At 37.9% G+C, this 21,772-nt stretch overlaps 1 protein-coding gene across 2 annotated transcripts in view; it reads right to left on the bottom strand.

Moving 5' to 3' along the window:
* The window catches only part of Adk (adenosine kinase), a 387,740-nt gene that overhangs the window by 107,901 nt on the left and 258,067 nt on the right, over positions 1–21,772 (bottom strand). For both annotated transcript variants that reach the window (XM_038309653.1, XM_038309654.2), the window contains exon 7: positions 13,736–13,906. In XM_038309653.1, coding sequence (XP_038165581.1) covers positions 13,736–13,906 — 171 coding nt within the window. The remainder of the gene's footprint in view (positions 1–13,735; positions 13,907–21,772) is intronic.

Raw genomic sequence — 21,772 nt, 5'->3', positions numbered from 1 at the left:
ATCTTTAAAAATGACAGAGATGAACATTTTCCCACTTTTTCTCACTATTCTGAAGTAACTTTAGGGCATCATCAAATTTAAAAATCTACCCAAAGGCCTATCCAATATATACCTATTTCATGAAAGGAAAATTAAGGCATGAATTTACAGTGAATAAATATCCAAAGCTTAGAGATTAAATTTAATTTTGTTACATAAAATATATAAGGCTGTCAAAAAGAATTGGTATTTTACTATCTAAATTATTTCAGGGGTTTCATTACAGTCTAAAGCATAATTCCAGCCAACAAGGAAAGAAAGGAATCAATTCCCAAAGTTGTTCTTTAACCTTCACATGCAGACCTTAGTATGTTCTCTTTCTCTCTGTCTCTCTGTCTCTCTGTCTCTCTCTCTCTCTCTCTCTCTCTCTCTCACACACACACAATTTTTTAAAAATTAAGAGCAAACACAAAAGCAAAATACCATTTGCATAACAAAGAATAATCATAACATCTCAGATACTTCAAACAAGTGTTTTTAAAATTTAAGGAAGTTTAAAATCTTCCAAAAAAGGACGAGCAAATTCATGCATCCTTTAAATGCTTAGTAATCCTTGCTACTTATTAGATAATTAAGCATGAAAGTCAGTGTTAGGGATGAACATATTCCTGTGTCACAGAAAACAGATGACCGAGTAATTAAAGTAGTTGTAAAACAGCATAGCAGTATACCACACAGAGAACAGAATCACCATCAAAGCTGACTTCATGGTGCAGCGTGGTGGCAAGAGGACGACTTTTGCCAAACATAGATGAGAGGGTTAGGACAAGGACAGGGAGATTGGCATATGAGATGGAGGGCCAGAAAATGGGATAGTGATTCTTTTTCATATTCATGCAATGTTTTAATAAAATAAACACAGAAGAAATGAGTCTTTAAAGTTTATGCCCTAAAGAAATGACCATTTTTTAATCTCTTGCATTATTTTTTATTATATTATAGAAATGAATTGGTTAGGAAGGGCAGAAAATTAGTCTTAATTCAGTTTAATTTTCATAACAGCAACTAATATTTTGGAAATAAAGTGACATTTTACCATTCTAATGAATTATATTTGATGGCTATGCTTTATAAGCGGTTGATAATCAAACATTCAAATGACCTCACAAGAGGAGAAGGAACGTAGCTTTGACTGAGCTCTTGCCTAGGATGCTCCAGGCCCTGGCTCTGATCTCCAGCATTGCAAAACCAAAACGAAAGGAAACCAGAAACATGCATTCCATTTGCATTGCAGCTCAAGAGTGAAAATACATACAGTTCTTTTGGAGAGGAATCTGGTATTGTCAAGAAAGCGATGCATGTGCTGTTATTTGATTCATCATTCTCATTTCTAGGAACTTTCCCTGAAGAAATACCTTTTATAGTACTTCTATTAATACAGACACACACTGTTATTTAGTGAAAGACTTTTTTTTTTCCTGTGAAATTCTGGGAATACCTTAAATGCTCACATATAAGAAAGCAACTGGGTCAACTACAGTGTGTTCACACAATGGAGAACCATTAGACTTTTCAAAAAAATAGAGACTTAATGGAAGGTTCTTCAGGACATTCTTGGAAGAAAACTAAGTATAAAGAGAATATATAGTGTGTAGCCTTCTATGAAACAAAGAAATGTGTTTAAAGAAAAATATGAATATGAGCTAGAAATTACTGAGATCAAGAAACAAGTTTAGAGTTGGAAATGTAGCTCAGTAGATAGAATTCTTGTCCAGTAGCATGAAGCCCTAGGGTCAGTCCCCAGCACCACAGAACTGGTGGGTAGAGACAGAAGAGTCAGGAGTTCAAGGTTGTCATCAGCTATATGGTGAATCTGAGGCGAACAATCAAGACAACACAGGTGTGAACTCTGGGAGAATGTGGAAGGAGGTAGGTGAGGGGTGATCGGTATGAGGCTTCAGAATAAATGTTTGTACTCATGATGTTCAGAACCATAGACAAGGCTTACACAGTAAATCTAATGTAGTTAGGAAAAATATTATTTTGACAATACATTCCAAGGCTAAAGTAAACAACACCAACAAGAAAACTAAACAAACAAAAGAAAGGGAGAATTATAGGCTGGTTTTTCTTTGCTTTATGTCTAAAAGCCACTTATGGGTGAGTACATACGGTATTTGCCTTTCTGGGTCTGGGTTACCTCACTCAATGTTTTCTAGATCCATCCATTTGCCTGAAAATTTCAAGATGTTATTTTTTTTCTGTTGTATAGTACTCCATTGTATAAACGTTCCACGTTTTGCTTATCCATTCTTCAGTCGAGGGGAATTTAGGTTGTTTCCAGGTTCTCGCTATGACAAACAATGCTGCTATGAACATAGTTGAGCACATGTCCTTGTGGTACAATTGATCATCCTTTGGTTATATACCCAAAAGTGATATTATTTGGTCTTGAGGTAGTTTGTTTCCTAATTTTCTGAGAAATTGCCAAACTGACATACAAAGGGGTTGTACCAGCTTGCATTCCCACCAGCAATGCAGAAATGTTCCCTTTTCCCCACAACCTCTTCAGCATAAGTTGTCATCAGTGTTTTTGATCTTGGCCATTCTTACAGGTGTAAGATGGAATCTCAGAGTTGTTGTGATTTGCATTTCTCTGATGGCTAAGGATGTTAAGCATATCCTTAAGTGTCTTTCAGGATTCTTAAGATTCCTTTGTTGAGAGTTCTCTATTTAGGTCTGTACCCCACTTTATTTTATTGGATTATGTGATCTTTTGGTGTCCAATTTCTTGAGTTCTTTGTATAATTTGGAGATCAGCCCTCTTTCTGATGTGGGGTTGATTGGTGTGAGACAGTGGTCTGTATTCAGTGTGACTTTTTTGGGTCTTAATGACTGCGGGAACTGGGCAGGACACAAAACCTCAGACAACAGTTGATGAAGATCTTTTTCCCATTCTGTAGGTTGCCATTTTGTCTTGTTGACCGTACCCTTTGCTTTACAGATACTTTTCAGTTTCAGGAGGTCCCATTTATTAGTTGTTTCTCAGTGTCTATGCTACTAGGGTTATATTTAGAAAGTGGTTTCCTGTGTTCAAGTGTACTTCCCACTTTCTCTATGAGGTTCAGTGTGGCTGGCTTTATGTTGAGGTCTTTGATCCATTTGGACTTGAGTTTTGAGCATGGTGATAGATATGGATTTATTTTCATTTTTCTATATGTTGATATCCAGTTATGCCAGCACCACTTGTTAAATACGGTTTCTTTTTTCCATTTGATATTTTTTGCTTCTTTATCAAAGATGAGGTGTTTGAAGATATGTGGATTGATATCAGGGTCTTCTATTGGGTTCCACTGGCCTTCATGTCTGTTTTTATGCCAATACCAGGTTGTTTTCAGCACTATAGCTTTGTGGTAGAGTTTGAAGTCAGGGATTGTGATGCCTCTAGAAGTTCTTTTATTGTGCAGGATGGTCTTGGCTATCCTGAGTTTTTTGCTTTTTCATATGAAGTTGAGTACCATTCTTTCTATGTTTGTGAAGAATTTTGCTGGGATTTTTATGCGCATTGCATTGAATCTATAGCTTGCTTTTGGTAAGATTGCCATTTTTACTATGCTAATTCTGTCTACCCAAGAGCATGAGATATCTTTCTACTTTCTGGTGTCTTCTTCAATTTTTTTCTTCAAAGACTTAAAGTTCTTGTCCTACAAGTTTTCCACTTGCCTGGTTAAGAGTTACTCTGAAATATTTTATGCTATTTGTGGCTATTTTGAAGGGTGATGTTTCTCTGATTTCTTTCTCAGCCCATTTATCATCTGTGTATGAGGACTACTGATGTTTTTGAGTTAATCTTGTATCCTGCTACATTACTGAAGGTGTTTAAAGTTGTAGAGGTTCCTGGGTAGAATTTTTGGGATCGTTTATGTAAACTAACCTAAGATTTATGTAAGATTTGAAAACTGCTAAATAGTGACAGTTTGACTTGTTTCCCGATTTGTAACTCCTTGATCTACTTTTGTTGTCTTATTGCTCTAGCTAGGACCTCAAGCACTATAATAGATATGGAGAGAGTGGACAACCTTGTCTTGTTCCTGATTTCAATGGGATTGCTGGAAGTTTCTCTCTATTTAGTTTGATGTTGGCTGTTGGCTTGTTGTACATTGCCTTTATTATGTTTAGGTATGTTCCTTGTATCCCAGCTCTCTCTAAGACCTTTATCATGAAGGGATGTTGTATTTTGTTGAAGGCTTTTTCAGCATCTAATGAAATGATCATGTGGTCTTCTTTTTAGATTGTTTATATAGTGGATTACATTGACAAATTTTCGTATGTTGAACCATCCCTGCATCTCTGGGATGAAGCTGACTTGATCATGGTGGATGATTTTCTTTGATGTGTTCTTGGATTTGGTTTGCCAGTATTTTATTGAGTATCTTTGGATCAATGTTCATAAGTGAAATTGGTCTGTCATTCTTTTTCTTAGTAAAGTCTTTATGTGGCTTGGGTATCAGGATAATTGTAGCCTCATAAAAAGAATTTGGTAATATTCATTCTGTTTCTCTTGTGTGGAGCAATTTGATGAATATTAGTATTAGTTTTTCTTTTCTGTGCTTTTGAATTGGACTTCTCCTTCTATACCTATTATTCTTAGATTTGGTCTTTTCATGGTGTCCCACATTTCCTGGATATTTTGTGTTAAGCTTTTGTTAGACTTAATGCTTTCTCTAACCAATGAGTCTATTTCTTCTATTGTATCTTCAGTGCTTGAGATTCTCTGTTCCATCTCTTGTATTATGCTCTTTATGCTTGCATTTGTGGTTCCTGATCTTTTTTTCCCCCCACAATTTCTGTTTCTATACTTGCCCCGTTTATATTTTATTGTCTCTATTTCGGGTTTCAAGTCTTTAAATGTTTCTTTCACCTGTTTGATAGCTTTTTCTTGGTTTTCTATAAGAGATTTGTTGATTTCTTTCAATTTTTTCTTTGTCTTTTCCTCCATTTCTTTGAGAGAATTTTTCATTTCCTCTTTAAGGGCCTCAATTATTCTCCTGAAGTAATTTTTTAGGTCATTTTCTGCTTCATCTATATTTGGTTGTTCAAGTCTTGCTTTTGAAGGTCCACTAGTTTTTATTAGTGTCTTGTTGCTCTTTGTGGTGTTGAGTGTGTTCTTATCCTGTCTACCCATCTTTTCTTCTGATTGGTGTAGTTGGGGCTGTCTGTGTCTCTGGTGATCAATCTTCTAGGGGTCTGTGGATCCAAGGCTCAGACGGTTGCTCCTCGTGGTACCTTCAGGGCCATGGTTCCAGTCACTCTGTGTTCCTGGAGGTTGCTCAGCACTCCCTGGGGTCTCCCTGGGGTGGGAAGGGTGAGGGTGTTGTTGTGGGGGTTGTCCCGGCCTGCTCTCACTGACGTTGCTGCCATGGGTCTGCTCCAGCAGAGGTTGCTGTCTCAGGCCTGCTCTGGCGGAAGTCACTGGCTCAAGGCTGCTACCTCAGAGGTCACTGATTCACACCACCCAGTGCTTCAGAGGTCTCTGGCTTGGGCCTACTCCCTTCTTGTACCTGTTCCTGTGGAGGTCACTGCTTCAGGCCTGCTTTGGTGGAGGTTGCTGGCTCGGGCCTGCTCCCTCAGTGGTGTGATACCCTTTCTTAAAGCTATCATTAGGTTTAGAAGATATGGCTCAAAGCCTAAAGACAATTTTACTTTTTTCAAAATGTTCTGATGTATCAAATAATACTTGTCTTCTTGGTCATTTCAGCCTTGTTAGTACCCGAATATGACTAGCAACTTCTCAGTAACTGAAAACCACACCAACAAACTGAGGAATTTTCTTCCATTTTGTAATTCATTTATTGATAAACCACTCAGGGGGAGAGAGGGGGAAGGGAGGGGAGGAGAGGAGCGAGAGCAAGCAGTCTGGCAGGGTGGTGTGCACCTTTAATACTAGCACCTTGGATGCTGGGTCTGGAGTAGCTCCAGTTCAAGGCCAGCTAGGCTATGGAGTAAAAACCTGTCTTAACAACAAGAGTCAAACGACCACATAGGAAAGAAATAATCTTGGCTTTCCTGCACTATACTTTATGAAGTTAAAAGGTTTAACACAGATTCTCTGTAAAGAAATGGTAAGGCAAGAAAATTACCAGAAAAGGATTGATGGAATATCTTTATAAAATGAAATCATCTGTCAGAGTCAAAAAGGGGGAGGTTAATAAACAATGTATTATTCTTAATACGTATGAAACAATTCGACGGAGCTGTTCTGCACAATTTCAAGCTGTATTTTCTATCTCAACTATCTTATGGCACACTGTATGGGTGATGTGATGCTTTACTGTGGAATGGAGTGGTAACTCTTGACAGAGTAGTCATTATCAGGAGATAATTGACCTTATTTGAGAGCTAAGCATCCTGAGGCAAAGTTGAGTGTACTTAATGCTGGCAGGTTAATTATCTAGTGATTAGGGAACCTTGAAAGGTATTACTCTTAAGAACCATTTTCAAAATGACTCTATTCAAAAACTTATTAATTGAATAATAATGAAAAACAAGAACAATCAAGTTCTTTAATCATGTACAAGTAGACAATGAGTACAAAGCAGTTACCATGTGCTGGCATCAATAGATATAATTTATAATTATCTACGTGTAGAATGCCCTCCTTTATTAAGTTGACTGAATGTGAATTTAGTAAAGAAATGATAGTGCTGAAGGAAACTGTTTAAATGAAGATATAAAAATAAATTTAAAAATTATATTTAAAGAATTTATGTATTATTGAAATTTCAAACTACTTCAGTCAGTATAACTTACGAATCTAAGCATTTCATTTAAATGTAGAAAACAAAATGTAACAGAGTTACCAAAGACTTTGTTTATTTAATTATTTATTAATTTCTACATGTTTTGCTTATTTTTTAAGGCAGGGTTTTGGTCTACATCATAAGATGGCCTTGAACTCATGGCAATCATCCTGTCTCAGTCTCATGAGACATCACAATGGCTTACTAAATATTTTTAATTGAGAAAGGAGAAACATGTCTCTGTGCATTTCTGAATCTCAGCGAAAAGGGTTCAGGACAGACAAGTGTGCTTGCCTAGACCATGTAAGACATTGTCTGACCCCTTGTAAAAACCTAGTGGGAAGTGTCTTGGGGAAGACACAGAGAAAGAGAAAGATTATTCAACTTTAGAAAACAATGAACTTCTAAGACATTCTATAACACGGACAAACTTGGAAAACATTGTGGGAAATAAGACAGAGATGTCAGATAATCATTAAATGAAGCTAATTGTATGAGGTACTTGGTATGTGCAAACAGGTAAAAAGTGACTGCCATGGGCTGGGAAGACAGAAAATGGGTTGGAGTTATTACTTCGTTGACTGAGGTTTCTGTTTCACCTGGTCCTGCAGTTGTTCAGTCCTAAAGAAATACAGAGGTCTACATTAATTATAAACTGATTGGCCTATTAGCTCAGGCTTCTCATTACATCCATTAGCCCATAACTCCTGTCTGTGTTAGCCACGTGGCTTGGTGCTTTTTTCAGCAAGGCAGTCACATCTTGCTCTCTGGCTTCCTCTGTGGCTGGGTCACGACTGCAGACTCTTTTTCTTCCCAGAATTCTCCTGTTCTCATTGCCCCGCCTCTACTTCCTGCCTGGCTACTGGGCAATCAGCATTTATTTAAAATACAAGAGACTTGTTCCACAGCATTACTTAACACGCAAAGAGCTTCTGCTTGGGGTGAAGGAGACGTCATGCACATGGACTGTATGAAGGGCTGTGCAGCACTGCAGGACACACAAACACCAGTGAACCGCATACTTGAAGATGGCGGGACTATTAGCTTTGTTCCTTCCTGCCTTCTTTCCTTCCTGTCTCTCTTTTCAGAGGGTAGTCATGCAGCCCAGGCTGACCTTGAACTGCTAATCTTGCCTCAACCTCCCAAGTAGCTGGAGTACAGGCCTGTGAGGTTTCTGTGGCCAGGCAAGCACTCTACCAACTGAGTTGCATTCCGAGGCCCTGCTAAGAATTTCTTACTGCAATACAATAAGAAAGTATATCACATCACTTAGTAACTCACTTTACCTACATCAGTGGTTCTCAACCTGTACATCACACCCCTGCCAAACCTCCATCGCCAAAAATACTTACATTATAATTCTTAACAGTAGCAAAATTAGTTATGAGGTAGCAACAAAATAATTTTATGGTTGGGAGTCACCACATGAAGTAACAATGAGGTCACTACTGTGTTGAAGGGTGGTGCAGCGTAGGGAAGAGTGAAAGGCTGTAGGCAGTAATGGGGCAGCTGCAGCACTTGCGTCTCCCACTTGTTTCATGGCGATCACCCACTACTGTCTGTGAAGGGATAATGTTGGTGGATGAGTTAGTTTTGATTTACTTACTGTTTCTAAGGTTTTACTTATTTATGTTATGTGTATGGGTGTTTTGCCTGCATGAATGTCTAAAAGGGTATATGATTCTCTGGAACAAGAGTTATAGACAGTTGTGAGAAACAATGTGGATTCAAGAAATTGAATCCAGGTCCTCCAGAGAAGCAGTCAGTGCTCTCCACTGCTGAGCCAACTCTCCAGCACCTGGTTTTCATCTTTAGACAAAGTTTTGCAGCACGGTGCAGGCTAGTCTGGTATCGATTGCAGTCCTCCTGCTCCACCTCATAAGCTTCAGTTTAGTTATGCACTACTATGTCCAGCTTGCTAAACTTTTCATTTTTAACTAAGACTTCTGGAAAGATCATTCATGCTAATTTTCAAACCTTTCCAGAAAAGGTTTCTACTTTCAACCAAGTAGAAAATAGAAGCTAAATAAGTTCGATGTTAGCTAAGTATCAACATTTTAGAAATCGAATATTAAGCAGATATTTTCGAGGGTTAGGGTAAGGGAGGGAAAAAAGGAAAGAAAAGTAATCATGTAAATACATACATACACATATATATTTCTTGTGAAATATATTTTTTATTGCAGTGTATATTTAAAACAAAAATGCTTGTTTTCTTTAAGAACGGAAGGCAATTTATTATTTATTACTAAAGTATTCAAGTAGAACAATGGATCATATGTTCAAAAGATAAAACATTAACCTACTTGCTCTTTGTAATTAAATACTGTGTCATTTTATTAATTCATCTTATTAAACTGAAACACCTTAGCTGATATTTCTAGCCCAATAATATTTAAAAATCTAATTCTGACATCCAACTTACCTGGCTATCATTTAAGTGTTGCATTATTTGCCTTTGTATTATAAGCAAATGTAGCTTTATCTAATCACAGCGTAAAGCACAGGATTAAATACTGCACACCCTGCTAGGAATCTCTTTATTTATCAGAAGACCGTTAGCATCTGCTTCAATAAATACTGCACATCTAGTCATCCTGTAGCCACCTTTATTCGATAACCCACACCATGACAGACTTTGTCATAGTCAAGGGACTTTGACTATGTTGGTTATTGGTTTACCACAATAGGCCTCAGTACATATACATTTAATAGAATGAATGAAAATAAACAGGATTCATAAAAAAAAGAAAAGAAAAAGTTGTCCAATATGACAAGCAGCCATGTAGCAGTTTACAATTTTGTCTTCTAGGAAACATTATTTAATAATAGATACTAAGTACTAATCCAATGTTACTAGCTTATAGAATCAATGTTTAAAAATTGGTCAACTATGTGTAAGATAAAACTTAACATTTTAAGTGCTCCATTTAGTGCTATTAAGTATATTTACAGCTCTGTGTAACCATCAGCACTGTCTATACGAACCCATGGTCACTGGAAACCACCGTTCTATTGTTTGTGAATTTACTTATACCCTGACCCAGTCTATGTTATTGCGTTTGAATGCAGGGCGCTGCCCATGCTAATCAGGTACTCTAACTTAAGCTGTACCCAAGCATATGAAGTGGAATTCTTATAGAAAAAATTTCAATAGTTGCTTGGTATGCCTGGCTTTACAGAATGTTTTCAAGATTTGTTCATAAAGCATACATATGGAAGTTTCTTTTCTTTGACTTTGAGTAATATTTCATTCTATGTATATTTGAATTTTATTCATTAAAATTTGCTTTGCCAGGGCTGGAAAGATGGCTCAAAAATTAAGAGCACTGGTTGTTCTTACAGAGAACCTCAGTTCAATTCCCAGCACCCATACAGTGGCTCACAGCTGTCTGTGACTCCTGTTCTAGGGCATCTGACACCCTCTTCAGACCTGTGCAGGGGCCAGGCATCCACAAGAGGAACAGATGTAAACGCAAGGCAAAAAACACTCATCCATTAAAGTGAGTAAAGATATAAGTTAAACAAAATTTGTTTTGCCTTTACCTCTGGCTATTGTGAATAATGATGCTATAAACACTGGTGTGCAAGCACCTGCATGTCCGTTCTTAGCTTCTGGGACAGGCTAAGAAGTAGAATTGGGGGTGTATGGTAATAATTGTATATTCTATTTTTTGGAAATCTAAAACTATTTTCCATAGAAACTAATATATTACATTCAGACTAGCAATCCACAAGGGTTTCAGTTTCGTTATAACTCTGATGGGTGTAAAGCAGTGTCTAATTTTAGGCCCATTTGTGTTTCTCTAATGATCAGAGATGTTGAATGTCTTTTCATATGTTTATTGACCATTTGTACAGTTCTTGTTGGAGAATTATTTACTTAAGTCCTTTGACTGTTGTGTGTGCCCATGTGTACATATATGTATGCAAGTGTGTTTGAAGACAGTCTACCTGTACATAGCCCAGGCTGGCCTCAGCTTCAACCTCTAGCATGATGACATGTCAGCATGCCCAGTTTCTTTAACAATTGTTTATTTGGCTTATTGTTTCTTTTGTTGTCACTGAGTTATATATTTGGATAGCAATCCCTTATTAAGAATGATTAATAAATATTGTCTCCTATTATATGGGTGTCATTTCACATTCCAGTTTTTCGTTGAAGCAAAAAACATTTTTTTTGTTAGTCAAGGTCTCTCTTTGTAGTTCAAGCTAGCCTTTGACATGCTATCTTCCTGCATCTGTATTTTTAGTAATGTGTTACAGGAGTGTTCTGTCATTGTTAGCCATAAAAGTACTGAATTTTTGATAATTCCAATTAATATTTTAAGTTTTGACTGTATTGTACTTTATACACTTCTTTTCTAAAAAGTGAAGACATATCACCAACATTTTCTATAAACATAGTCATATTGGGGATTATTCTTTTTCTGTTCCCCTAAGTCTCTTGTCTGCCAAACTTTTAGCACCAATCATTGATTAATGTATTTATACATAACTTTTGTCCTTTAAACTTTCATTTATACATTTGATTGCTCATTTATTTATGGTATGTGCATACCAGGCTGCACACATGGAGATCAGAGGACGATTCTTGGAGTAGTCAGTTCCTTATTTCTACCTTATGAGTTTTGGGCACCACACTCAGGTCACCAAGTTTGGTGGCAAGCACCTGGACCCATGGGGTCACCCTCCCCCACTCATTTCCTTTTGTGGACTTAACAATTCAAGCTTACACTAAAGAGTTGTCTTTGTAATCTGAAAGGTTCCATCTTCATTCTCTTCCTAATTAAGGTCCCTGTGACTATCAATCCCCACTTTCAAATCTGACAGCATTCAATTTTCTCAATCTACTCCTTAAGCCTCACTCTTTGGAATCATACTTACTTTTTAAACACTGTTCCTAGCTTGTCTTCCTGGAGTCAAGAGCACTTATGTACTACCAGTCTAATTTCCCCAGACTATAAAGGGTGAATGTTATTTCCCCACAGTGACTCTCAGAATGCTATCCTGGTGATATATTCCTCTATGTTATTTAAAGGGCTAAAACAACACATCTCCTACTCACTTCATTGACCTTTCAGGAAACAACATGAGGGCTGGAGAGATGGCTCAGTGGTTAACAGCACTGGCTGTTCTTCCAGAAGACCTGAGTTCAATTCCCAGCAACCACATGGCAGCTCACAACCTTCTTTAACTCCAAACCCAGGGGATCCAACTTCATCTTCTGGTCTTCACCAGACACACATGATGCATGGTCATACACAGAGGCAAAAATACTCAGACACATAAAATATGAACGAAAAATTTAAAATCTATCATATAAACACACAAACAAACACACATGCACACACACTACAGTCATGTAGGAAAAATGCAGGTTTTAGTCAAATGAGACTTCAGCAGCTATCTCTAAGTCTTCAAGTCTTTCACTTCTAATTTTTGTCATTGTTATAATGTTTTTATTTGGATATGAATTGTCACCCACAGGCTCATTTGTTTGGCTGTTTGGTCCTTTGGTAGAGCCTAAAGGAGGAAAGACTGAGCTGGAGGAACTGGGTCTATAACTTAGTTTACTTTCTGTTTCTTTTTTCTTTTTTTTTCTCTTTTTCTTCATCCTCCTCCTGTTCTTTTTGGTTTGTTTTGTTTATCAAAAAAGGACAGATTTCTCTGTAGCTTTGGAGCCTGTCCTGGAACTCACTCTGTAGACCAGGCTGGCTTCAAACTCAGAGATTCGCCTGCCTCTGCCTCCCGAGTGCTGGGATTAAGGTGTGCACCACTACCTAGCTCCTGTTCTGTTTCTTAATCTCGAGATGTGTGGAGTCCTGTTCACCATTCCCACTGCCATAAGCTATGCCACACCTCCCTGCCACAATGGACGTGATTCACTACCCAGCTGAAATATAGCTTCCCACCCTTAAGTTGTTTCCGGTCTGGTATTTGGTTGGAGCATGAGAAACAGAATTAACACAGTTAATGTGTAAAGAAGGGAACATCTTCTTTCGATGGTGCTGGTCTTCATATGCTCACACATTTGATATTCTTTCTACAGATCAGTCCTTCAGTCTTCACGCAGGTGAAATCATAAATTACTTCCAGGTCAGTTTCTAAGTTTCTTTAAGGCAGACTGCACACTTAGTTTACTGACATATAAAATCAATTAGTATAAGCAAATATTAGAACCAGAACAATTTGCAGGACGATCAATGTAACACAACATTTTACACAAAAACTTCCTATGTTCATAGAAGTTCACCGATATTGCTAACATCACAAGAAAGCTCAGTCAAAGCCTTTTCTATTTTATTTTTATGGATTTTTAGTTTCTCTTACTTTTAATGGGAGAAAATACATCACTGGTTAAAAGAAGAAGCTGCAATACTTACAGTGAAATTCTACTTTAACATTTTCAACTACAATACAAATATTTCCAGAATAATCTCAGTAATAAATTTAATATAAATTATAGTATCAATATTTACTCATAATTTACTAACTTTAAATATAGGCAGACAGAAGATTTTAAAGTGAGGAAAGTTTTTTTTAAAGACAATTTTGGTTGTGGTCATAGTTACAGATCACATATGCATTTGCAGAAGTGTAGGAATCTAGAGTAGGAAGGGTGAATTTTACTATATGTAAATTAAATGCCAATGATTTAATCTTTTAAAAATTTATTTTTTACTAAGAAGGTATTCTGTAGGAAATACAGAGAAATCTACATTAGGTGACTCTTGTACAATCGCCAAGGACACTGACCCCAAATTTAGGGTTTTACTTATGCATTCCTAAACATACACACAGACCAGAAACATTAGATTACTTTTCCATTTTGTGTTTTAGAGACAGCATGTGCCTATCTCTGCCTCATGGATTTTGGGATGAAAGGCATGCACTACCACACCTGGCTCTACTTCGTTCGTTCGTTTGTTCATTCATTCATTCAAGCAACTCACCGTCTCATTCCCAAAGAGGATGTCAACGTAAGGCATGACTTCCATCAAGGACCCCTTGAAGAACTGGCTAATAAACGGTGCAGACAAATTCAGAGTGAAGACCTTGTTGTTCTCAGCAGCATAGCGAGCCACTTTCAATACTGACTCTGGGGACACTGTAAGAAAAAAGCCCTGGGCAAAGAAAAAAAAGAAGAGAAAATTAGAACTTCCACAAAGTTAGTCTAGGTGAGAATAAATGAAATCTATAGAAAATATCAATGCCTGTACAAATTAAAAGTCCCAGGCAGAAAACGGCTGTATTTAAGAAGAAAAATCATCATGTGAGTGCTACACGCTTCATATATGCCGTTACTATAGAGAAGAAACACTACTTATTTCATATTATATTATATATGTACACTCCCAAAGAATTCTTGAAACCTGTGAAAGAAAAATAGCCCAGAAGTACATTTGAATTTGAGAAATACAAACGGAGGCAGATCAAATACTTCTAGCTTCTTATAAACTGCCACATCCTGTCGGCGATTTAAAAATAATGTTTATGTAGAGCATAACTTACCTACTATCTTTCATTTTATTTTATAGCCTCGAGAAAGTGCTCCCCACGTCAGCTAAGGCTGGCCTGGAGAGCTCCAGCGGTCTGGAGATTACATGCAGGTGACATAGTGCCTAGATTTTTTTAAATACTAATTTTTAGTTAGAATTTTCAAATAATAAGACAATAATCCAAGACTACATGAAAATTATTTTAATTAGCTTCATTTCAGGAAAGCTTCATTTTAAAATACTGCTTATCTATATGTCTCATGATAAAAATCTCCTTAGCTTATATTAATGCCTTCTAGAAGAAAAAAGGCAAAGATATAGTTAAACTTGAAGGAAGTGGTAAGGAAGGAAGAGGTGAGCAAAGAGAAGCTGATGGACCTGCATCCGTGCGGAGTTCATAGACAGGATGCATTGGAGAGCAGCATGCGGTGAAGTGAGGACGGAATGCAGGCAGTGAGCTTCCCTCTCAGATTGGAGGAAAGTGCAGGAAAAGTCAACTGGAGAGCAATAATATACCACCAACAAATGACACCTGCATTTGGCTATGGAAAGGGAAGCCACATTGGAGTTCTGAGTATGGGGCCTATAGAATGTTTAATATGTAAAAGGCAGAGTAGAATTCAAGATGAAATTTAAACAATTTTAAAAATATCTGGTCTTACTCTTCAGTTGTGGCCATACTACTCAAAATCTGTATAAATATATTCAACTCATGAGTAATGTGTTAGAAGAAGGTTATGGTTCTAATTACCAAAGAGGATAATATGGACCAATAAGAGAACAGACGACAGAAAGACAGAAAAGGAGAGAACAAAGGGAAGTTATCAAGGAGAAAATGGCAGAGAAATATGAGCAGGAATTTCAAGAAGCTGCTTATGTGCTCAGGATCACAGAGGCAGAGGCGCTGAGCAGACAGGTCCGCTGACTAGAAAGGCACTTAGTCTGAGAGCACTGCAGAGTGCTGGGAGGACTGGGAGAATTAGTCTAAGGAATACCAATCAATCATCTGAAGTTTACTGATTGGTTCTGCTGTACCAGGCATTAGACTAAAACTTTACAAATTGGCAATTATTATAAAATCTATGGAGTACACACTCCTTATTGCTTTCATTTTAGAGACAATTCTGAAATCAAAACAGAGAAATATCTTTCAGGTTTTACAGCTTCTATGTAATGAGCCTAGATAAAAATTATTCCTAATAGAATACCCCAGAGCTTAGGGAAAAAGGTTTTCTTTTATGAAAGAGTTGGGGATGAGAGGATGTTCTTTTTGATCTGTTTATTTGAGATAAGGTCTGCCATGGAGCTCCTGGAACTTTGGAACCCTGTAGTCTCCTTCTCTCAAAGGCTGGATAACAGGCATGAGCCACCATATCTAGCTTCAGAGGACAGTAATTAAGAAGAGTTGTATTCTGAGCATTTCTGCTTTCTTTTTTTGCAAAACACCAAATCTGTATTTACATTCACATACAATACCATAGCTTTAAGCTGAAATATATCATAAATAAAGCATCTTTATGGTCAGACAACTTAAATATCAACAATTAAAATAAATCAAACTGGAATGAAATAAATACATTAACAAAAATCCAACAAAGTGCACCTCTATTATATGTACTGTTGTCTGAAAGGAAAGACACAGGTGTAGTGATATTTAATTTGTTTTTAATAAATAAGCTTGCCTGAAGATCAGAGTGCAGAGCTAAGCCATTAGAGGCCAGGGAGTGGTGGCACACACCTTTAGCCCCAGGACTCAAGGCCACCCTAGGCTACACTAGATTTAATCTGTCTAAAAAGAGAAACAGAACTCGTACAAAGTCATATACCTTTAGTCCCAGCACCAGGGAGGGGGAGACAGGAGTGTGGCTGGGCAGAGAGAGGTATAAAGGTAGGCAGGAGGAGACAGGAGCTCACTGCAGTCTGAGGTCTGGTGGAGAGCACTGCAGTCTGCAGTCTGCAGTCACGCTCAGGACGGGATCACCGCTTTGTCTGAGCCTTGGTAGAGGTAAGAACTCTCTAGTGGCTTGGCTGCTTTGTTTTTCTGATCTTCAGCTTCATTCCCAGTGTCTGATTCTGGGTTTTTATTGTGCTACATGGGGTGCCCAACTTTTGGGGTATGAATTCACAAAAGCTGTTTGCCTGTGGCTTTGCAGCCACCAGCATAGCTGCAAGGCTATGATCCTAGAGACGCTAAGTATAAGGTGAACCCTAAGAAAAACATACAGAGATTCACCTGGAAAGGGGAAATAGACAAGATCGCCTGACAAAATTGGGAGCATGGGAGTAGGGGAGCAAAGGGAGGGTAGAAAGAAAAGAGGAGTGGGAATACAGAGGGGGAAGGAGAATTTGAGGGTATGGGAGAGTGGAGATGGAGGAAGGACAGAGATTGAGAGCAAGAAAGAGATAGTTTGATTAAGGGAGCCATTATGGGGCTAGCAAGAATCCTGGCTCTAGAAATTCCCAGGAATCCAGAGGAATGACCCCAGTTAAGACCCTAAGGAACAGAGGAGAGGGGGCCTGAACTGGCCTTGCCCGGTACTTAGACTGATGACTATCTTAAATATCACCATAGAACCTTCATTCAGCAACGGATGGAAACAGAATGCAGAGACACACAGAGGAACACTGGGCTGAGTTCCCAAAGTCCAGTCGAAGAGTGGGAGGAATGAGAATATAAGCAAAGAGGTCAAGACCATGATGGGGACACCCACTGAAACAGTCTACCTGAGCTAATGGAGCGTTTTCTACAGCATCGTCTCTGTGGCAGTGTGTATGGACCTGCTGCTTTAGTCTTTTGAGAAGAGTTTCAAGCTCCTCCTCTTACTTTTCTATAAGCTGTTATAGCATGAAATAGAAACCTCTCAGAGTTAGCATTCTGCCAGCTGTGGATTAACCAGACAGCCACAGGATGGTCTATATAAATAGTAACCTGGTCAAATAATTAGGCTTCTCACCAACTTCAGACTGAAAATTTGATCTGTACGCAAATACATATGATTGTAATTTAAGTCACAGACCAGTATGCCGCTAGTCTAAATTTGGCTTGATTCCAAATTAATGTATGCTGTATGTGTTTTACTTTAAAACATAACATAATAGTATTGTAACATGGATACATATTTGATTTCTGTTAATTTTATAAAGAAAAGGCAAAAGATTAGCTTCTAAATAAGTAGGAAATGTACAATTTAATTCTATTTAAAAATATTTTCTTACTTTGTAAAATAAATAGAGAATTTAAAAACATTGGGATTTGTGTTCTGTTAGATTGCAAAGACTGTTACAATGCATGCCAACCATAACTTTTCTTCCTAGATTTATAGCCTTTGCTAAGGCACGTGTTCCAGCCTACAGCATGACACAGAATAAAAACATTACTGCCACAAAAAGAACTGTTTGGTTCACATCAGGTTTGTAATAAAAATAAGCCGAAAGTCTATATGTCTATGCTTTAGAAAAATACTCTATATACCTGGCAAAGTCTTAGGATTTTGTAGTTAATGATGTCTGTTTACACAGTTACCGCTACATGTCGGTCCCTGGAAATAACCCAAAACACAGTATATTCTCTTACAGGTTGAAAAAGCACTAATCAGGACTGAAAATGAAGGGGCTATCTTTATTCATTACAATGGAAAATAAAACAAAACCCAGGAAGATAGGAGTGAAAGACTAGGTAAAACCAAAGATCATTTTAGCAAAGCTTGCCTTTATAACTTTCAGGCATTTGGTAGAGAATCTGAAACACAGTAAAAACGAGGACTGGATGAAGAGAAAGGGAAACAGTTTTTTCTCTTTACTGGTGTTTAATTCAGTCATTATTTGAGGTCCTTTATAAATGATTTTACCTAAGAATGTAAGCTTTTAATTACATCCATTAATAAGTATTTGAGGTATGAAATGTGTATGTATACACAGACACCTAAGTAAGTATAAGATTTTATTGATTCAAAAGAAAACAGAAGCTAGGCAGTGATGGTGCACACCTTTAATCCCAGCACTCGGGAGGCAGAGGCAGGCAGATCTCTGTGAATTCGAGGCCAGCCTGGTTGGTCTATAAGAGCTAGTTCCAGGATAGGGTTCAAAGTTACAGAAACCCCATCTCAAAAACCACAAAAACAAAATAAAACAAAAAACCAAAACCAACCAAACAAAAACAAAGAAAGAAAAAAAAACCCAGAAGAGGTGAGGTGTTGCATGTCTGCAATCCTAGCACTCAGGAGGCTGAAGCAGGTTTTAGGAGCACAAATTCACTATTTGCTTCACAGAACGTTCAAGCCAGCCTTGGCTAAGTGAGGCCTTTTCAGAAACAAAGCATAGAAGTACACGGAATGACTACGACTCTAAATGGTGGGTACTACAAACAGGTGGGAAGGAGGCCTTTGTTTATGTTAACATAAAACACCCTAATCAGGGCACCCTAAACAGGGCAGAAACAGACAATACTATTTTATACTGTCAGGCATAAAATGCATGTGGAGGTAGTTGAGTGGGTCAGCATCTTTTTGCAGCTTACACAGAAAGAGCTTGCAAGCACTGAATTTGGCTGAATGGTAAGAACTTGTAATTTAGGGTTCCCCTACCCCCATTGCCAACAATTACATAGCCATATGAATTCTACATCGATTAAAAGTTTTAAAAATACATAGAAAATCTGTAACAAAAGAAAATACCATACTTTTGAAGTGTGAAATTATTTCTAACTTAAGAACTAAAAGAATAATTTGCTTTAGAAATATTAAAATCCTCATTTATTTTGTCCTGATCCCAGGAGAAGGGGAAACAAACAGAAGACTGGGAACACAGGCAACTCAGATTCATAAACTTTGTAAAGAACCTGAAGAATAGAGGGCATGGAGCATTGGGAGTTTCAGGCTACCCTAGGTTACATGATTACTCTTAGGCCAGTCTGCAGCTTGTCTCCCCCAGAAGAAATTCATACTAACACAGGCTCTTCTCCAACAATTAAAGAAACAATACTCAATGTTTAAGATGGTGAAAGGTGGGGCCGAGACTAAACAAGCGGTGGTGGTGCACACCTTAATCCCAGCACTTGGGAGGCAGAGGCAGGCCGATCTCTGTGAGTTCCTAGCCAGCCTGGTCTACAAGGCCAGCCTGTTCCAGGATGGGCTCCAAAGCTACAGTGAAACCCTGTCTCAAAAACAAAACAAAACAAAACAAAACAACAACAAAAGACCCTCAAGGGCACGACAATAACACAGCATTTAGGACTGCCCAGGATAAGCACGACTGGAGGACTGCCATACACGGGCTGCCCATGCATGCTTAGCACTGCCAGGACACAGATGATGATAAATGACGGGCACTCCACTGTGCAAATGTACCGTATTTTCTTCATCCATTCATTGGTTGAGGGACATCTAGGTTGTTTTTTCCAGGTTCTGGCTATTATGAATAATGCCATAATAATGAATAAACATGGTTGAGCAAATGTCCTTGTGGTATGAGTGTGCATCCTTTGGTTATATGCCCAAGAGTGGTATTGCTGGGTCTTGAGATAGACTGATTCCTCATTTTCTGAGAAACCACCATACTGATTTCCAAAGTGGTTGTAGAAGTTTTGCACTCCCACCAGTAATGGAAGAGTGTTCTCCTTACTCCACATCCTCTCCAGCATAAGCTGTCATCAGTGTTTTTAATCTTAGCCATTCTGACAGGTATAAGATGGAATTTAGGAGCATTTTGATTTGCATTTCTCTGATGACTAAGGATGTTGAACATTTCCTTAAGTGTCTTCCAGCCATTTAAGATTCCTAGGTTGAGAATTCTGTTTAGATCTATACCCCATTTTATAATTAGATTATTTGGTATTTTGATATCTAGTTTCTTGAATTCTTTGTATATTTTGGAGATCAGCCCTCTGTCAGAAGTGGGACTGTATGAAGACCTTTTCCCAATCTGTAGGCTGCTATTTTGTCTTACTGACTGTGTTCTTTGCCTTACGGAAGCTTCTCAGCTTCAGGAGGCCCCATTTATTAACTGTTGATCTCAGTGTCTGTGCAGCTGGTGTTATATATAGGAGGCGGTCTCCTGTGCCCATGCATTCAAGGCGACTTCCACTTTCTCTTCTGTGAGGTGGGCAGCAGCTGGTTTTATTTGACCCATTTGGACTTGAGTTTTGTGCTGTTGCTATTATAATTAAATTTTATATGTAGTTTATAACATATCTAGAGAAAAATGTTGTTTTAGGGAGTATTTTTGAAGACATTACAAAAGATGAACACTAAGGAGTAAAGGAAAAATTATTATCTTATTCCATAAGAGATAAGACAAAAGTTATATATATATATACACACACACACACACACACACACACACACACACTATAAGTGTGATTAGAAATTATTACATCAATGGTAAAATAAAGAAATGATGATGGGGCTGGAGAGATGGCTCAGAGGTTTCTGAAGAGCCCTGGTTCAATTCCCAGTGCTCACATGGTAGCTCACAAACGTCAGCAACTCCAGTTCCAGGAGAGCTGATGCTTCATGGGCACCAGGCAGGCACATGGTGCACTACTAACACGCATGTAAGCAAAGCAGCCATACACAAAGTAAAAATAAACCTTCTCTTTTTATTAAAAAAAAGAAATGATGAGAAGGGAATGCACGAAGAGTAGGAACGGTGAAATCTAGGTATGAAAATTTACATATTGCTAATAATTTATTTTAAAAACTGGAGATAATTATGCTTGAGATTAAAAACATTAAAAGTAGAATTATTTTGTTCTAGTGAAATAAATACTTATACAATCAGACGGTATTTATAAATACTGAGAATATATTCAATTAATAAGACTCAAGAGCAGATAAACAGCTAAGGGTAAGTCTACATTTCTTCTTGCTTAAGGCTAAAACGGGAAATGCTAAATTTGTGATTAGCAGCGTTAGTAAATATATGCCACTCTTTACAGAAACAGAAGGGAACAAAAAAAATTGTATGCTTAAAAAAAGGAAAGGAAAAAGAACAACAGAGTCACAGGAAGCCTGGACTAGCACTACAGAGGGAAGAACTCAGATGGCAGATGCCTGTCTCAAGATGTGCCGCTGTTGTCTGCTTTAAAGAATACAGTGAGCCTGTTTTCAGTGCCATAGTGACATCAGCTGGAGGACACAGTTGTGAGAACGAGTAAGTTATAAGTAAAAAATAACAAATATAACACCCAGATGACATGTTTTCTTCTTCTTAGTAGATCCTTTATTTTGTGAATCTCCCAGAGAGTGTAAAATACATTTCCTCTAGGGGTGGGAGAGATCAAGTACAAATTACAACAAACCATAGTCTATTCATTGCTGTAAGGAGAATATTGGCTTTGACAACCATTAAGATAATGTATAAACAGGATGGCTGGTGGTAGCCTTTAATCCCAGCACTCGGGAGGCAGAGATAGTCAGATTTCTGTGAGTTCGAAGCCAGCCTGTTCTATAAGAGTTAATTCTAGGGCAGCTAGGGCTGTTACACAGAAAGACC

This window comes from Arvicola amphibius, chromosome 13 (genome assembly GCF_903992535.2).
Source record: "Arvicola amphibius chromosome 13, mArvAmp1.2, whole genome shotgun sequence".
In the NCBI taxonomy this organism is placed as follows: domain Eukaryota; kingdom Metazoa; phylum Chordata; class Mammalia; order Rodentia; family Cricetidae; genus Arvicola; species Arvicola amphibius.
This window is presented reverse-complemented; position numbering and strand designations above follow the sequence as displayed.